General features: G+C 53.9%; 4 protein-coding genes across 4 annotated transcripts; 3 read left to right on the top strand and 1 right to left on the bottom strand.

Moving 5' to 3' along the window:
* Nucleotides 1-430: 430 nt before the first annotated feature.
* Nucleotides 431-860, top strand: IAQ61_011972 (uncharacterized protein; the record flags this gene model as incomplete). Its single annotated transcript, XM_066099425.1, has 2 exons — nt 431-457; nt 567-860. The coding sequence occupies 2 exons, from the start codon at nt 431-433 to the stop codon at nt 858-860; spliced, it is 321 nt and encodes a 106-aa protein (XP_065950944.1).
* Nucleotides 861-2082: 1222 nt separating this feature from the next.
* IAQ61_011971 (uncharacterized protein) lies at nt 2083-5865 on the top strand. The gene is made up of 5 exons (XM_066099424.1): nt 2083-2569; nt 2709-3076; nt 3282-3579; nt 3634-4047; nt 4100-5865. Exons 2-5 carry the CDS (start codon nt 2924-2926, stop codon nt 5158-5160), a joined length of 1926 nt encoding a protein of 641 aa, XP_065950943.1. The 5' UTR covers nt 2083-2569; nt 2709-2923; the 3' UTR covers nt 5161-5865.
* A 108-nt stretch (nt 5866-5973) lies between these two features.
* Nucleotides 5974-6222, bottom strand: IAQ61_011970 (uncharacterized protein; the record flags this gene model as incomplete). The annotated part of the gene is made up of 1 exon (XM_066099423.1): nt 5974-6222. One exon carries the CDS (start codon nt 6220-6222, stop codon nt 5974-5976), a length of 249 nt encoding a protein of 82 aa, XP_065950942.1.
* A 38-nt stretch (nt 6223-6260) lies between these two features.
* IAQ61_011969 (uncharacterized protein) lies at nt 6261-11097 on the top strand (the record flags this gene model as incomplete). The annotated part of the gene is made up of 5 exons (XM_066099422.1): nt 6261-6496; nt 6669-6750; nt 6803-6979; nt 7038-7172; nt 7222-11097. 5 exons carry the CDS (start codon nt 6261-6263, stop codon nt 11095-11097), a joined length of 4506 nt encoding a protein of 1501 aa, XP_065950941.1.
* Between the last annotated feature and the right edge of the window lie 809 nt (nt 11098-11906).

Raw genomic sequence — 11906 nt, 5'->3', positions numbered from 1 at the left:
GGCGTACAAGCATGCGCGTGATAATGAAGGCTTTGCGCATACTCCAAAGCCTGTCCATGGCATTCGTGTTACCAGCCTCTCTGATTCGTTCTCACATAGAGCTGTAAACATTACAACTTGTTACTTCATACACACCGCCGCAACTAGAGTAGAGTACCGGTAAGTAAGAAGCGCCACCATTCATTTCGCTTCCCACTCGCGGGTCGCGGCAAGCGTGCCTCGGAGAGAGCACGATGGACACCTAGTATGTATGGGTATGGCTCAACGTTTTTCAACCCAAGCAACTGCAAGCCACACTGAGCGGTTCATACGGATCTGACATGCGGGCAGTCTTCAGCAATGTCCATTTTGAGAGATTAGTGCAGACGGCACTGGGGGGTTCCATTAGTCTCGTGCAGGGGAACCGTTGTCGTGTGGGCGCGCTAAGGCCATGTACCGTCGGTACGTATACGAGGCTGTACAAATTCGGAGGGCCCGCAGTGTGGTGATGGGGGTTTGGCGTGGGCGTTTACGTCTGTCGTCGTCTGGCTCGGCTGGCCCTGTTCACCTAATCTCCTTGCGATCAGTTCGTCCACTGGGTGCAGAAGGGCTTCCACAAGCTGCACCTGCCTAGTGTGCGGGCCGTTGACCGATCAGAAAACGAGGTGGTTAGTGTGACGGCTGAGACTGGAGACTGGAGACTGGAGACTGGAGACTGGAGACTTGATTTCCAGTCGAGCCTCGCCTCCCCTTCCCCCACACCGTTCGAGGGAGAGCAGAGGGCAAAGTTGGGGCTTGTCGAATTCGCCAGTGGCAGGCTCATGGAGAAGATCATTATTCGTCATGAGAATCCTTCAGCTGCCCATGTCCATCGAGTCTAGTCGCTAAGTGGCCTAGCGCATCGTGGAAGGAAGCACCAATCAAATCACGCTCGCACATGAATGCCGCTCTTGCGCAACCCTTTAGCCGCTAGCGAGCAGCAGCTAGCTGGATCGGGCGACTCTCACAGGTTGTGTAGTTGCAGTCCATACGAGTGACGTCCACAGCGATCGCAATCTCTGCCAACAGCCGGGTATGTGGTCGAGAGCGGGCGGGCGGGCCTCGCCGCGTATCTGAGATATATCGAGATGCAATCGATGTCGGAAATCGGGGGGCGGTTCGCTTTGAGACACGCAGACGGTCCATGCGTGGTCCATGGCTAGCCAGGCGATGCTAGGGGGACGGGGGAAGGATGCCTAGTGCTGCAGGTTGACGTGCTCTCACAACGAGTCGGACTTGGAGCTAAATTGGTCTTGCTTCTTGAAGGGGTCCTGGGTTGCTAGGGATTAGAGTAAGTCTGTCATGGTGGACGAGGAAGAACCTTGGAGGAGGCTTGTTGCAACAGAAGAGGTTGCACAAAGCGGATGCTCTTGATCCTGGAGTCTGGGCCTAGGTAGGCCGACGCTGACGTCTTTGTGGAAGAAGCCCCGATACCTGAGGTACTGGTAATAGTGTGGTAAAGCATGGCATGTCGACGTGGGAGCTACTATAGTCCTGTATACAAGATGTGCGAGCCATCGACCGGGCCGAGCCAGGCAGGTGCATTTCAAAAGCCATGTCAGTACTAGAACGGTAGAACCTGTTACTTGCGTTCGGGGTAATTGGTACTGAATCTTCGTTTGACCGTGCAGTATGTACTCCATTTCGCTGAGCGAGTCCATGCGAGATCCACTTATCGAAATCTGACAAGTCTGTCTGTACTTACGGCGATCCGCGTGATGGGTGGGTCGACGCCATGCACAACAAGCGTGGACTAGCTTGTAGGCGGTTGAAGTGTGCGGAGAGTCGCCTGTATACCCTGGTCGTATCTATGTACGTGGGTTCGTCGTTTTCTCGACGCTTTGTCTGCTATCCACGCGCGTGATGGACCCTAGGGACAGACACGGCGAGGCGCTCGGGGAAGGGGGATGTGCAGATTTGTGAGCCTGAACCCAGCCGGTCCCCGCTCGCGCCCTCGTTTAGGGGCTCAACGGCTGTCAGTAGTACTGCGAGGCGACCTGCTGTGCCATGTAGGCCACTCTGTTGTTTGGGTGGGGTCCCTGGCACATGCCGGTGGGCGTACGGGCGAGGATAGTCACAGTACTGCTCTGGTCGGTGCGGCAAGCCAGGAGAGCCTGGTCGAAATTTGCTATAACACATCCAAGGCCTGATTTAAAAGCTCTCGGCCCTAGTCAATAGAGTCTGTCCTATCGAACCTGTCCTTCTTGAGATCTTGTCCCTCTGCCCTCACCCTTGATAGATAATCGACTCTGCTGAGGTCTGCAACACAAAGACGCTCTCTACCGGCTCCAAGAGATCTCTAGTTGGGTCGTAACACCAATCATCTTCCTCGCTATCGGCTCTTGCTTGCTTGCTTCGACAGACTCGCTACTCGGTCCTTCACTTGTCATCGAGCTTGGCATCCCGAAGCGTTAATTCATCGTCGACCTCAAAACTAGGCTCCTGTTCCTGTGTCCGAGTCTTCCCTTTTCAGCATCTCGGCCAACTGGCTCTCTTCGATTACACATACTGCATCTCCAGGGTACTGGTCCAGGTGGTGTTTCTCCATCAGGTAAGCATTGGCAGTTGGGTTGGGTGGTAGGGCTTAAGCGAAGAAGTGTGCGCAGCCTGCAGTCCCAGTCCAAACTAGGCAACTCCTATCACCATGCATTCCTGCGACGTGCTGAGTGCTGAGCCCAACAATGGTCCAGCTGCGCCGAGTATGGGTCGGGGGAACACTGCTGACGCTTGCAAAGATATTTCACTCGGCAAGCCGTCTCTGTCAACCGGTGACACGGTTCGCATGTGTTGGTAGCCAACAACAGCCCTTCGTCTACAATTTCGCTTCGCGAACCGCAGGAGATCTTGCCAATCACCGTCTGTTGGTCAGCTACCGATACAGGTATACATAGCAGTCCCAGTCGTCATGGCGAGGTCGCGGCCCGCAGATCGACAAGCTCGGTCAAAGGAACGCCAGCCAATCATGCCCAAGAACGGCAATGTAGCGACGACGGACGAGTTTGGGGAAGATCCTTGGGTTGTTGGTTCATCTCGCAGCAACGATTGTCGAGAATCGCCGGTGAGTGATCCTGAATCCAGTGTCGAGATAGAGGAGGGTGGTCCATGGTCGTCAGACTAGGCTTTCGCGCCCAACTGTTAGCGGCGGCTGTAACCCAATTACCGTAACCTCCCAGTGGCATGGGCCTGCCGTCTGTCGCCTGTCACCCTCGCACTAATATTGGGACCCGATGAAACACTGAGCCGCAAGCTGACCCGGCCAGCAGGTCAATACTACTCTCCCAGCAAGCGACGCTCTGCCAGCACCAAAAGGAGCTGATGAGCAAGAACACGATGACGTTGCACTGCCCACGCCCATTGCGCAAGGCATGTGGAAGGTGACGGCCCCCGATGGCCGCGAAGTGCTCAGCTACCAGCCGATTCGGGGCTTCGAACACCTGTTGCATGGCATGGTCCCGTCCGTCCCGTCCCAGAGAGCACCCAGCTACTATAGTCCAGGGGCCGCTCACCAACCGTCCCAACAGCTCGTCCCCACCCAAGAACCGGGTCTTCCGGGTCCTTATGGTACACACCCATTTCATCATGCATTCCTGCACTGTCACTCGCTAATCTCCCCAGTCACGTGCCCACCAGTGCAATACCCAGCTCCAGTCCAAGCAAAGCGGAAGACGTTGAAGCGAAGTCGGTCTGTCACCCGTCCATCGACACAGCACCAACGGCAAGTTTACCATGACAATGAAGAAGAATTCGACGACGACAATGAAGCCAGGACCTCCAACGAGGCTGCGTACACCTTCTACGTCGGTGATATTGACCAGTTGAGCAAGTTCTATCGTCGCAGATTGGAAGAGCTGACCATGAAGCCCCTGCGTCCCATTGTCACTGCCTGGATCAAGCAGCTAGAACCTCGCCGTCTAGGTAGCTATGGCCCCTATCACAAGAAAATGCCCTCTCAGAGGCCGCCTGAATGCACCCCAGATTGGTGGCCACGCGACGTTCGTTATGAAGAGCCTTCGCATCTCGATAAGACAGGTACGTCCGGATCCACTGAACAGTGCATGGCCCACACCTAACATCATTGCAGGTCTTTTGAAAGTAGCGGTGACCATGATGCTTCAGCACCGCGCCATTGATGAGCCGAAGCGAAAAGGTTCCTGGGTGGCTAAGCTGCAGCAGGCAGCGCAGTATGCCATTGAGACTACACCCCCAGAGCAGTTTTCCTCGTCCAAAGGGTCAGGCTTTAGTGAACGCATGCGTGATCGGGCATTAAACGAGATCATGCCCAGTTTGTTTAGCATTGCGCAAATCCATGAAGATCATCTCGCTCAGTACAACCTGTACGAAGGCAGGGGAAATGTGGATACCCGCCGGGGTACAATGTGCACATGGCAACCCGTGTCGAGGCCGCCCCGACAGTCTACCTTTAACCGAAAGCGTGCCAAGGTACCATCGCGAGCCCCACGGATAAGAGAGGTGTCTGAGGATACTGTCTCAGGAGATGATACTGAGGTCGACGATACCATCAGCAATACCTTCTTACGCCGTGAGCGTGCACAATATCGCAGACAACAGCGCACGCCAAAAGCGACCCGGTCTTTGCAGGCGTCACCAATAGACGCACCCGCTCTGACTAGTGCCAATTGTGCTTCAACACCTTCCCGCGGCTCGACTATGATGGCGACTCCGAATGGCTCCTTTGAGCGCACAATGACCGGTCTCTGTCTTGAAGGCGACGTCAACATGGACGTCAAATATGTCGATGCCACTCACTTCAGCAATCCAGACATGATGTGCAACATGTTTGCCCTGAGCCAACCCGTGCAGTACTCTGTATCGCAGCCAAGCTTTGACAGCCATAGCTTCCATGGCCAGGAGAATGTAGCGCCTTTTCCCGGCCCGGCTCATCCAGCTTTCGATTCTGGGTCGGTTTACGACACAGCCTTTACGGCGTTCAACACGCCCTATCCGCAAGAGGTGCGCAATGCCGTCTTCAATGCACCCTTGCCTGGTGCTCATCATCATGGGTTCCCCTACGGTTATGATGGAGGGTTCCCGGCCGTATCTGGAGCTCATCCGGTTGACACGTCCTTCCATGGTCCGCCAGCTGATCTCGAGATGAACAGCCAGTTTTCGCATCATCACTGATTCCCTGTCACTTGACATTGCCTCCCTTTGCGAGTCTCCTTTCTTTGTCTTTCTACCATTGTATGGCCTTATATAACGACTTACGATTACGACTTCTCCTTTTTCTGGCGGCTATGCTGTTACATTGCTTTTTCGGATTTACGTCGCTGTTTCACTACAGCCTTTGCGATAATATCTTCTAGCCTAGTTGCTGTTTGCTTCGGCATACCCGATGGGGCTTGCTCCCATGGCGCTGTCAATCTCCTACCGTCGTCTCCTGTTAAGAATGCGGTATACCCCCTTCACGATGTCACGCCGCTCACGACTGCATTGCACTAAGTTGATACAGAAAATTATGGCCGCCCAGTAGGGCTAAATAATATGGGTCAGGAGGAGATCCGTGATTTCGAATATTTTTAGGTGCGCCGACGCATGTACAAAAGTTGGATGTGGGATTAGGGATGATGTGGTGGTGGAATTGGTGCAGGCGTTACTTATGATTGGGATGGGATGTGACGGAGGCGCCATGAGTTATCCTAGGAAGGCGAGGCAGAGGATGAGGTCTGGGTACATGAAAGAAAAAAAGACATGCAAAGTGTCGCATATATCCATAATAAAATATCTCGGTATGTCACACAGAAAGACGCGCTCCTCTTCGATTTGCAGTCTGTGAAGGTTTGAAGTTGGGAGATCCAACACGTTGTATGTATATGTATTGGGAGTCGGTGGTTCAAAGGTGCGAGTGATGGCTTTGACAGCACAATGCAGTGTTGTGACAGCGCGTCTCGGTGTGTGGAGGAGACAACGTGCGCCAAGACGCTAACTGCGCGTGTCTCAATTGGAAGGTGACTGCGACTCTGGATTCCCGTTGCATGACGAACGAACAACGGCCTTTGTTGCTTCTCGCAGCAAGCCGCCAGTTGCTCCACCACCTTCGAAACGGTCAGCAGCAACAGTAGCAGCAGCAGCAGCAGCAGCAGCAGAACGACCACGCAGACACGCAGCATCACCGTCTGCTAGGTCCACGTTATTAACTTGTCCCTCGCAGGAAACGCGACGACTTCTCAGACAGAGGACGCCCATCCACCGCCAGCAGCCCCCCTCACTGAGTCGTCGCCAACATGTCAACACCACGCGCGGGGCGTGGGGGCGACCGAGTGCGCGGTGCTCGCGGCGGCAACACGGCCAATCGAGGTAGCAACGGGCGCGGCAGAGGCAACGGCGGCCAGGCGCAAATCAACAGCGAGCGACCTGCGCAAGGCGTCTATACCCGCGGCCAGCGTACACCCCGTGGCCCACGAGGCGGCGCAACCACATACAGTGCTGCCAATGCGCGTGGACGAGGAGGAGCACACTCGTAAGCCATCACCCCCCAATCCCTTCTGACTTGTACACAGGCCGCTGGCGGATCAAGGAAATACTGTCACCGAGGATGCATACCCGTTCACCAGACATGGCATCACCCACTATGCTAGGAAGAAGGTCGCCCATGAGCCGTCCGCGGCCTGTTCTGACCTCTGCCCCCCTAGGAACTCCTACACCGCAAACCCCACCGGCGCAATGAACACCACCCCACATGCGATGGGCGACTATAAGAAGCGTCTCGACCACGTAAGTCCCCCATCACAGACGAGTGGCCCGAATGCGTGCCAATACCATATAGATCAAAGCGCAGCGACCGAAACTGCGCGCCCAATTTGTTCGCGATGGGCTCATGAACCCAGAAGGCCAAATGCGCCTCAGCGACTCGGTCAAGCTATACGGTATCTGCACTGACATGTGCCCCGAATTCGAGCGCGTGCGACGCATAGTAGAAGAAGATGTCAAAGCTCCAGAATGCGTACGTCCAAGACACACGCTCTACGCCATAAAGCTACACCTTTGTCTAATAAAAGCAGACCATCGAAACTGAGCATTTACCGCGAAAAGAACGAATTCCAGACGAGTCGCGCATGGTCAAGGCATACTCACGCTCGGCAGCGGGCGCAGAGCAAGAAATGGTGTCCGACATTCGATCACCGGCCACCTGCTTGGTGAGTGGACATTGTGTGAGACCACCGGGTCCGATCTAATCAAGGGCAGAAAACCATCAACTACTTGTACGAGCGCCTGGATCATGACGACTTCGACTTTCTTCACCAGTGGCTTTGGGATCGCACTCGTGCCGTTCGCAAAGATCTCCGCACCCAGCGCATCGAGAGCAAGTCCGACATCAACATCCTCCTCAACTGCTTGGAACGAAGTGCTCGTTTCTTGCTACTATCAGCTCATCACATGGCGCGGAGTACCAGAGATGACTATACCCATCAACAAGATATCGAGCAGCTTAATCAGACATTAATGTCCCTAAAGGAACGCTACGTTGACAACCGCCGAGCCAATATTCCCTCCGAAAATGAGGCGGAATTTTGGGCCTATCAACTCATCTTAGCCCCCATTTATACCAACAGCCAGCTCGAAAATGAATTGCATCGCGTTCCAAGCGACATACGCAATAACCCGCGGGTCAAGGTCGCCATTGAGATATTTCGAGCACTCAAGTCAGTCCTCATCACCAGCAACAAAAACATCATACAGTGCCAGTCAAACTGGAAACACTTCTGGGATTTGATCAAGTCGCCGCGGGTTTCCTATCTCATGGCCTGTGCGGCAGAAGTTTCCTTCAACCGTATGCGACATGTCGTGTTGGACTCGATCTGGCGTTCGTATCGACAAGGTACTTCAAGAGTGCCAAAGTCGATTGACGGCTGGACACCTAGCCGCCTAAAGGATGCACTCGGTCTGGACAATGACTCGGAGGCTGTAAAGCACTGCGAGGCTTATGGCTTCGTCTTCGAGCGAGCAGAGGCCGGACATACTTACCTCGACTTCACCCGGAAGGGATATCAGAATCACGTCCTGGGCATGCCTTCAGCGGATGCAGAGCTCAAGCCACAAATCTTCTCCGATTCAATTGTAGAAGCGAAACGCCACGATCGTGCGCTTTCGGCGGTCATCCAGGGTATGTCGGTGCAGCAAGCCAGAACGAGGGGTCTGGTCATGGATGGAGGCGACATGCAAGTTGAAGAAGATTCGGCAGAAGACCCATCTCTATTCATTCCGGAAGCTGCAGAATCAAGTAGCAGACCAGGTCCATTTGACAGACAGGCGAATGGGACTGCATCCACATCCTTCAATCCGACGGCGAATCCATTCCTACCTGGAACGCCCTCCTCTAGCTTTTCTGGCGCTGTTCAACCAACTGGTACACCAGCCTCCAGCCCATTCACGTTTGGAAGGACTACACCCACACCGCAGTCGACACCGGCACCCACGAGTAACGGCGTCCAATCCGGATTGTTCGATGCTTCGAAAAACGCCATTCACTTCTCCACGCCTGCTGCAGCCAACGGGAGCGCCGTCTCGTCCACATCTTCCACAACTCCTGCCGCATCGGGGAACTTATTCCTGAACGCTTCAAATGCATCTACGACACCTGCGGTAAATCCCTTTGCTGGTTTCCATGCACAAAAAACCACGGGGTCTGTTGCACCGGCTACTCCTGAAGTTAAACCTGCTTTTACTTCTGCTGGTTTCAATTTTCAGAAGGCAACCACTACCGGTGCACTTGCTGCATCTGAAGTCAAACCTGCTTTCACATCTGCTGGCTTTGGTCTTCAGGAAGCTGGGAGTACTGCTGCACCAACTACACCAGAAGTCAAACCTGCGTTTAACTCAGCCAGCTTTAATTTCCAAAAGGCTCACTCACAAGAGACATTGCAGCCTGCAATTTCATTCACTTCGACAGGGGCACTATCCCAATCAGACACAATTACACCAGCGCATGAGTCGCAAATCGACAAGGATCAGCGCGAAGCGATTGAAAAGGCAAGACGTGAGGCCGAGTTGCAGCAGAAACAAGCCGAGGCAAAGGAGGCAACGCAGAACGCAATACGTCAAAAGCGTGCTGAAGCAGAGGCGGAGCAACAGAGAAAGCAAGCGGAAGCAGCTGCGCAACAGGAATGTGCAAAACGACAACAAGAGGAGCAGGAGCGGCGGGTCAGGGAAGAACGAGAACGTCACAACAGGGAGGCGCAGCGGCGCCAGGCGCTAGAAGAGCAGGCACGGATTTCGCAAGCTCGAGAGAAAGAGGCGGCTTGGAAATCACTGACTATGGATGTCATGTTTGGTTCGTCGGAAGGACTAATGCTGCAGTTCCTGGAAAACACGACCCGAACTGTTGCCGAAGAAGCCATGGACGAAGTTCAGAAGGAAAGGATGGATTGGAAGGGAGAGCAGCTATACAGGGAATACCAGTTGGGGCTTATGAGGTCTGCTTTGGCTAAGATTGTCAAATATGTCGAGAAGAAGAAGAAGATGAATCAGGCCAGGGAGAGGAGGCGACGATTGAAGGCTCACCGCATGCAAGTGGCTCAGATACAAGAAGAAGTCGAGACTGCCAGTGGCGAAGGAGGGCCAGTGACAGCACCCAAGCCATTGGCCAATGAATCAGTCTTACACCCACCGGTTCTAGCGCAGGACACGAGACGTACTCAGCCTGCCGAGGAACGTCGTGGAGGCCGGCAACAGAACGGCACTGCCAATGGCGCGATCACGAAGTCGAATGCTTCCCAACGAAAGGGATCCGACAGCTCCACCACGCAGATCAACGGCGCGCAAACAAAGTCTGCAGTGCAAAAGGCAGTCACTTCATCTACCCAGAGTAACAAGAATGCTTCAGTCAACGGATACTCGAAATCCTATCATCAATCCACTGCCCCCATCGATCGCACAGAGACCGACTGGTTCGCCTTGCGAGCAATGGGTATTGACCCCAGCAAGCACCGCAAACGTAGTTTTGGTTCTCCGTCTTCTGACGACGATGCGCCTCTTCAAATAGAGCCGAAGCGCGCCAAACTCTCTCCCGAGGAGGGTGGCAAAAACCTAACTTCTCAGCCGCAAGAGCCAGAGCCGCAGCCGCAGCAGTCGATGTCACTAGTGGAGAGTCAGCGCGCACACCTTAGGGCCATACAAGAGAAATTCCGTAAGAGTGCTTCCGGTGATCGTGGAAATTGGGAGCAGTCTGTCAGTGGACAGTCGATTGGTAGTATGAACAGTGTGAGGACTACCAAGGACAGGAGGGAGAGCGATGTCATTGCTCGAGCGAGGAAGCTCGTCGCGTCCACCTCTCATTCCACGTGCGTTTCCCCTGCTGCCTCTGTAAACGGAAAAAACACCATCCACGACTTTGGAAGAAGCGTGCCCAACCTCGGATCATCACTCTCGGCATCAACATCATTCGCCTTCCGGTCCAGCCTCGTGAACGCGAACCCTGTCTTCGATCGTCCCAACGCCCCGGCCTACTGGCATCGCACTTCCCGCTTCGTCCCCCGAGAATGCTACGGTAAGGGACCGGAAGCCATTCGAGAGTATAGGGAGAAGTGGGGTCTCAACGGTTCCCTTTCTTCCAGTGCCACGAGTACACCGCGTCCGCTGAGTATGGAGCCTGCACAGCAGCAGCAGCAGTCTCAGTTCCTAGGCAGCTCTGTACCCGAGACGCAGATGCAGATGCAATCACTGTCACCGACCGTGTCGCAGTACGACGCTGAAGAATATCTCCGTGAAAGTGCTGGGTGGAGGAGAGGCGAGTCGTCGTATGTTCCGGAAATCAATGGAGAGCAGAATGCGTGGGGACATGGGAATGCGGAGTTGGATGCATACATGTACGATGAAGGTGACGGCGAGGATGAAGATGATGATGGGCAAGAAGAAGAAGAAGAAGAATCCAATGAGGACGAGGAGGTTGAGGATTATGATGAGGATGACGAGGATGACGAGGATGACGAAGAGCAAGACGAATCCGAACCCGAGTCCGAATCCGAATCAGATTCTGCACTCCACCACCCCGCCCAGCAACCCCAAGTCCCTTCCACATGGGCCGGCACAACCCAAGACGACGCCATTGAGCTCTCCGACTGACTTCCGAGCCTGTCCTTGGGTCCCGTAGTAGCAAGCAACCAACCAACCAACCACAATATCCTGCAGCTTTTCCGTGCCGCAGACAGAAGACCGACTGCGATATCTTTGTTGCGAAGACGGTGCATAGCGATGGCGTTGGTGTTGGTGTTTTTATGTATTTTTTGTTTTTTGTTTCATGAGACATGCTCCTAGGGGGGTTTTTTGTCACTTTCCTTCTCTCGGCGAGGAGTACGGAGTCGTCTGGTTTGTGGGTGGGTTGGCATAGGATGGACTGCAAAGGCGGTGTATGAGTATATACAAGTGTGGTGGGGCATGCTGATGGGGATCTCGAAGCGGATCTTGCGTGCTAGAGGGTAGTGCTGTGCTGTGCTATGTAGATTGCGTTGGCATAATGTACACAATTGCACCCTCTCTCTCTTCTTGACACTATCTCCTAACCTCACCCCTTGACACCTACTTGACACTGTCATATTAGATGTGGCTGTGGCTTTTTTTTTGGTTATGTAGAGATGCGAGTGGGAGATACGTACATACCAGTATTACATCCAATCGTGATGTTTGAACACATGAGCGGGGGTAGCAAGGAGTTCGCAGGACTACTGGGTGTTTTTTTTAGGAGGGAGAGGGAGAGGGAGATGGATGGATGAGTGAATAGATGTAAAATTCGTATTTATCTTTTCAAATCATAATTTGAATTGCTTCGAATCCATCAAAAGTACACCATCAACAGTCGTTCGCTCTAGAGCCACTGTCTGCTCCTCCTCGGCGCAATCGCACGGGGGTATAATGCTCGCAGAAGAAGAAAAGAA

The sequence above is a fragment of the Plenodomus lingam genome (assembly GCF_022343315.1).
Source record: "Plenodomus lingam strain CAN1 chromosome Unknown scaffold_20, whole genome shotgun sequence".
Lineage (NCBI taxonomy): Eukaryota > Fungi > Ascomycota > Dothideomycetes > Pleosporales > Leptosphaeriaceae > Plenodomus > Plenodomus lingam.
Note: the sequence above shows the minus strand (reverse complement) of the source record. Positions and strands in the feature narration are given on the sequence as shown.

What these genes read in the sequence shown, in the direction of transcription:
- IAQ61_011971 (XM_066099424.1), top strand. Translation starts at nt 2,924, where the DNA reads ATGGCGAGGTCGCGGCCCGCAGATCGACAAGCTCGGTCAAAGGAACGC. An exon ending in ACGATTGTCGAGAATCGCCG is followed by an intron (nt 3,077 to 3,281) that starts GTGAGTGATCCT and finishes CCCGGCCAGCAG; the next exon opens with GTCAATACTACTCTCCCAGC. An exon ending in TTCGCATCTCGATAAGACAG is followed by an intron (nt 4,048 to 4,099) that starts GTACGTCCGGAT and finishes ACATCATTGCAG; the next exon opens with GTCTTTTGAAAGTAGCGGTG.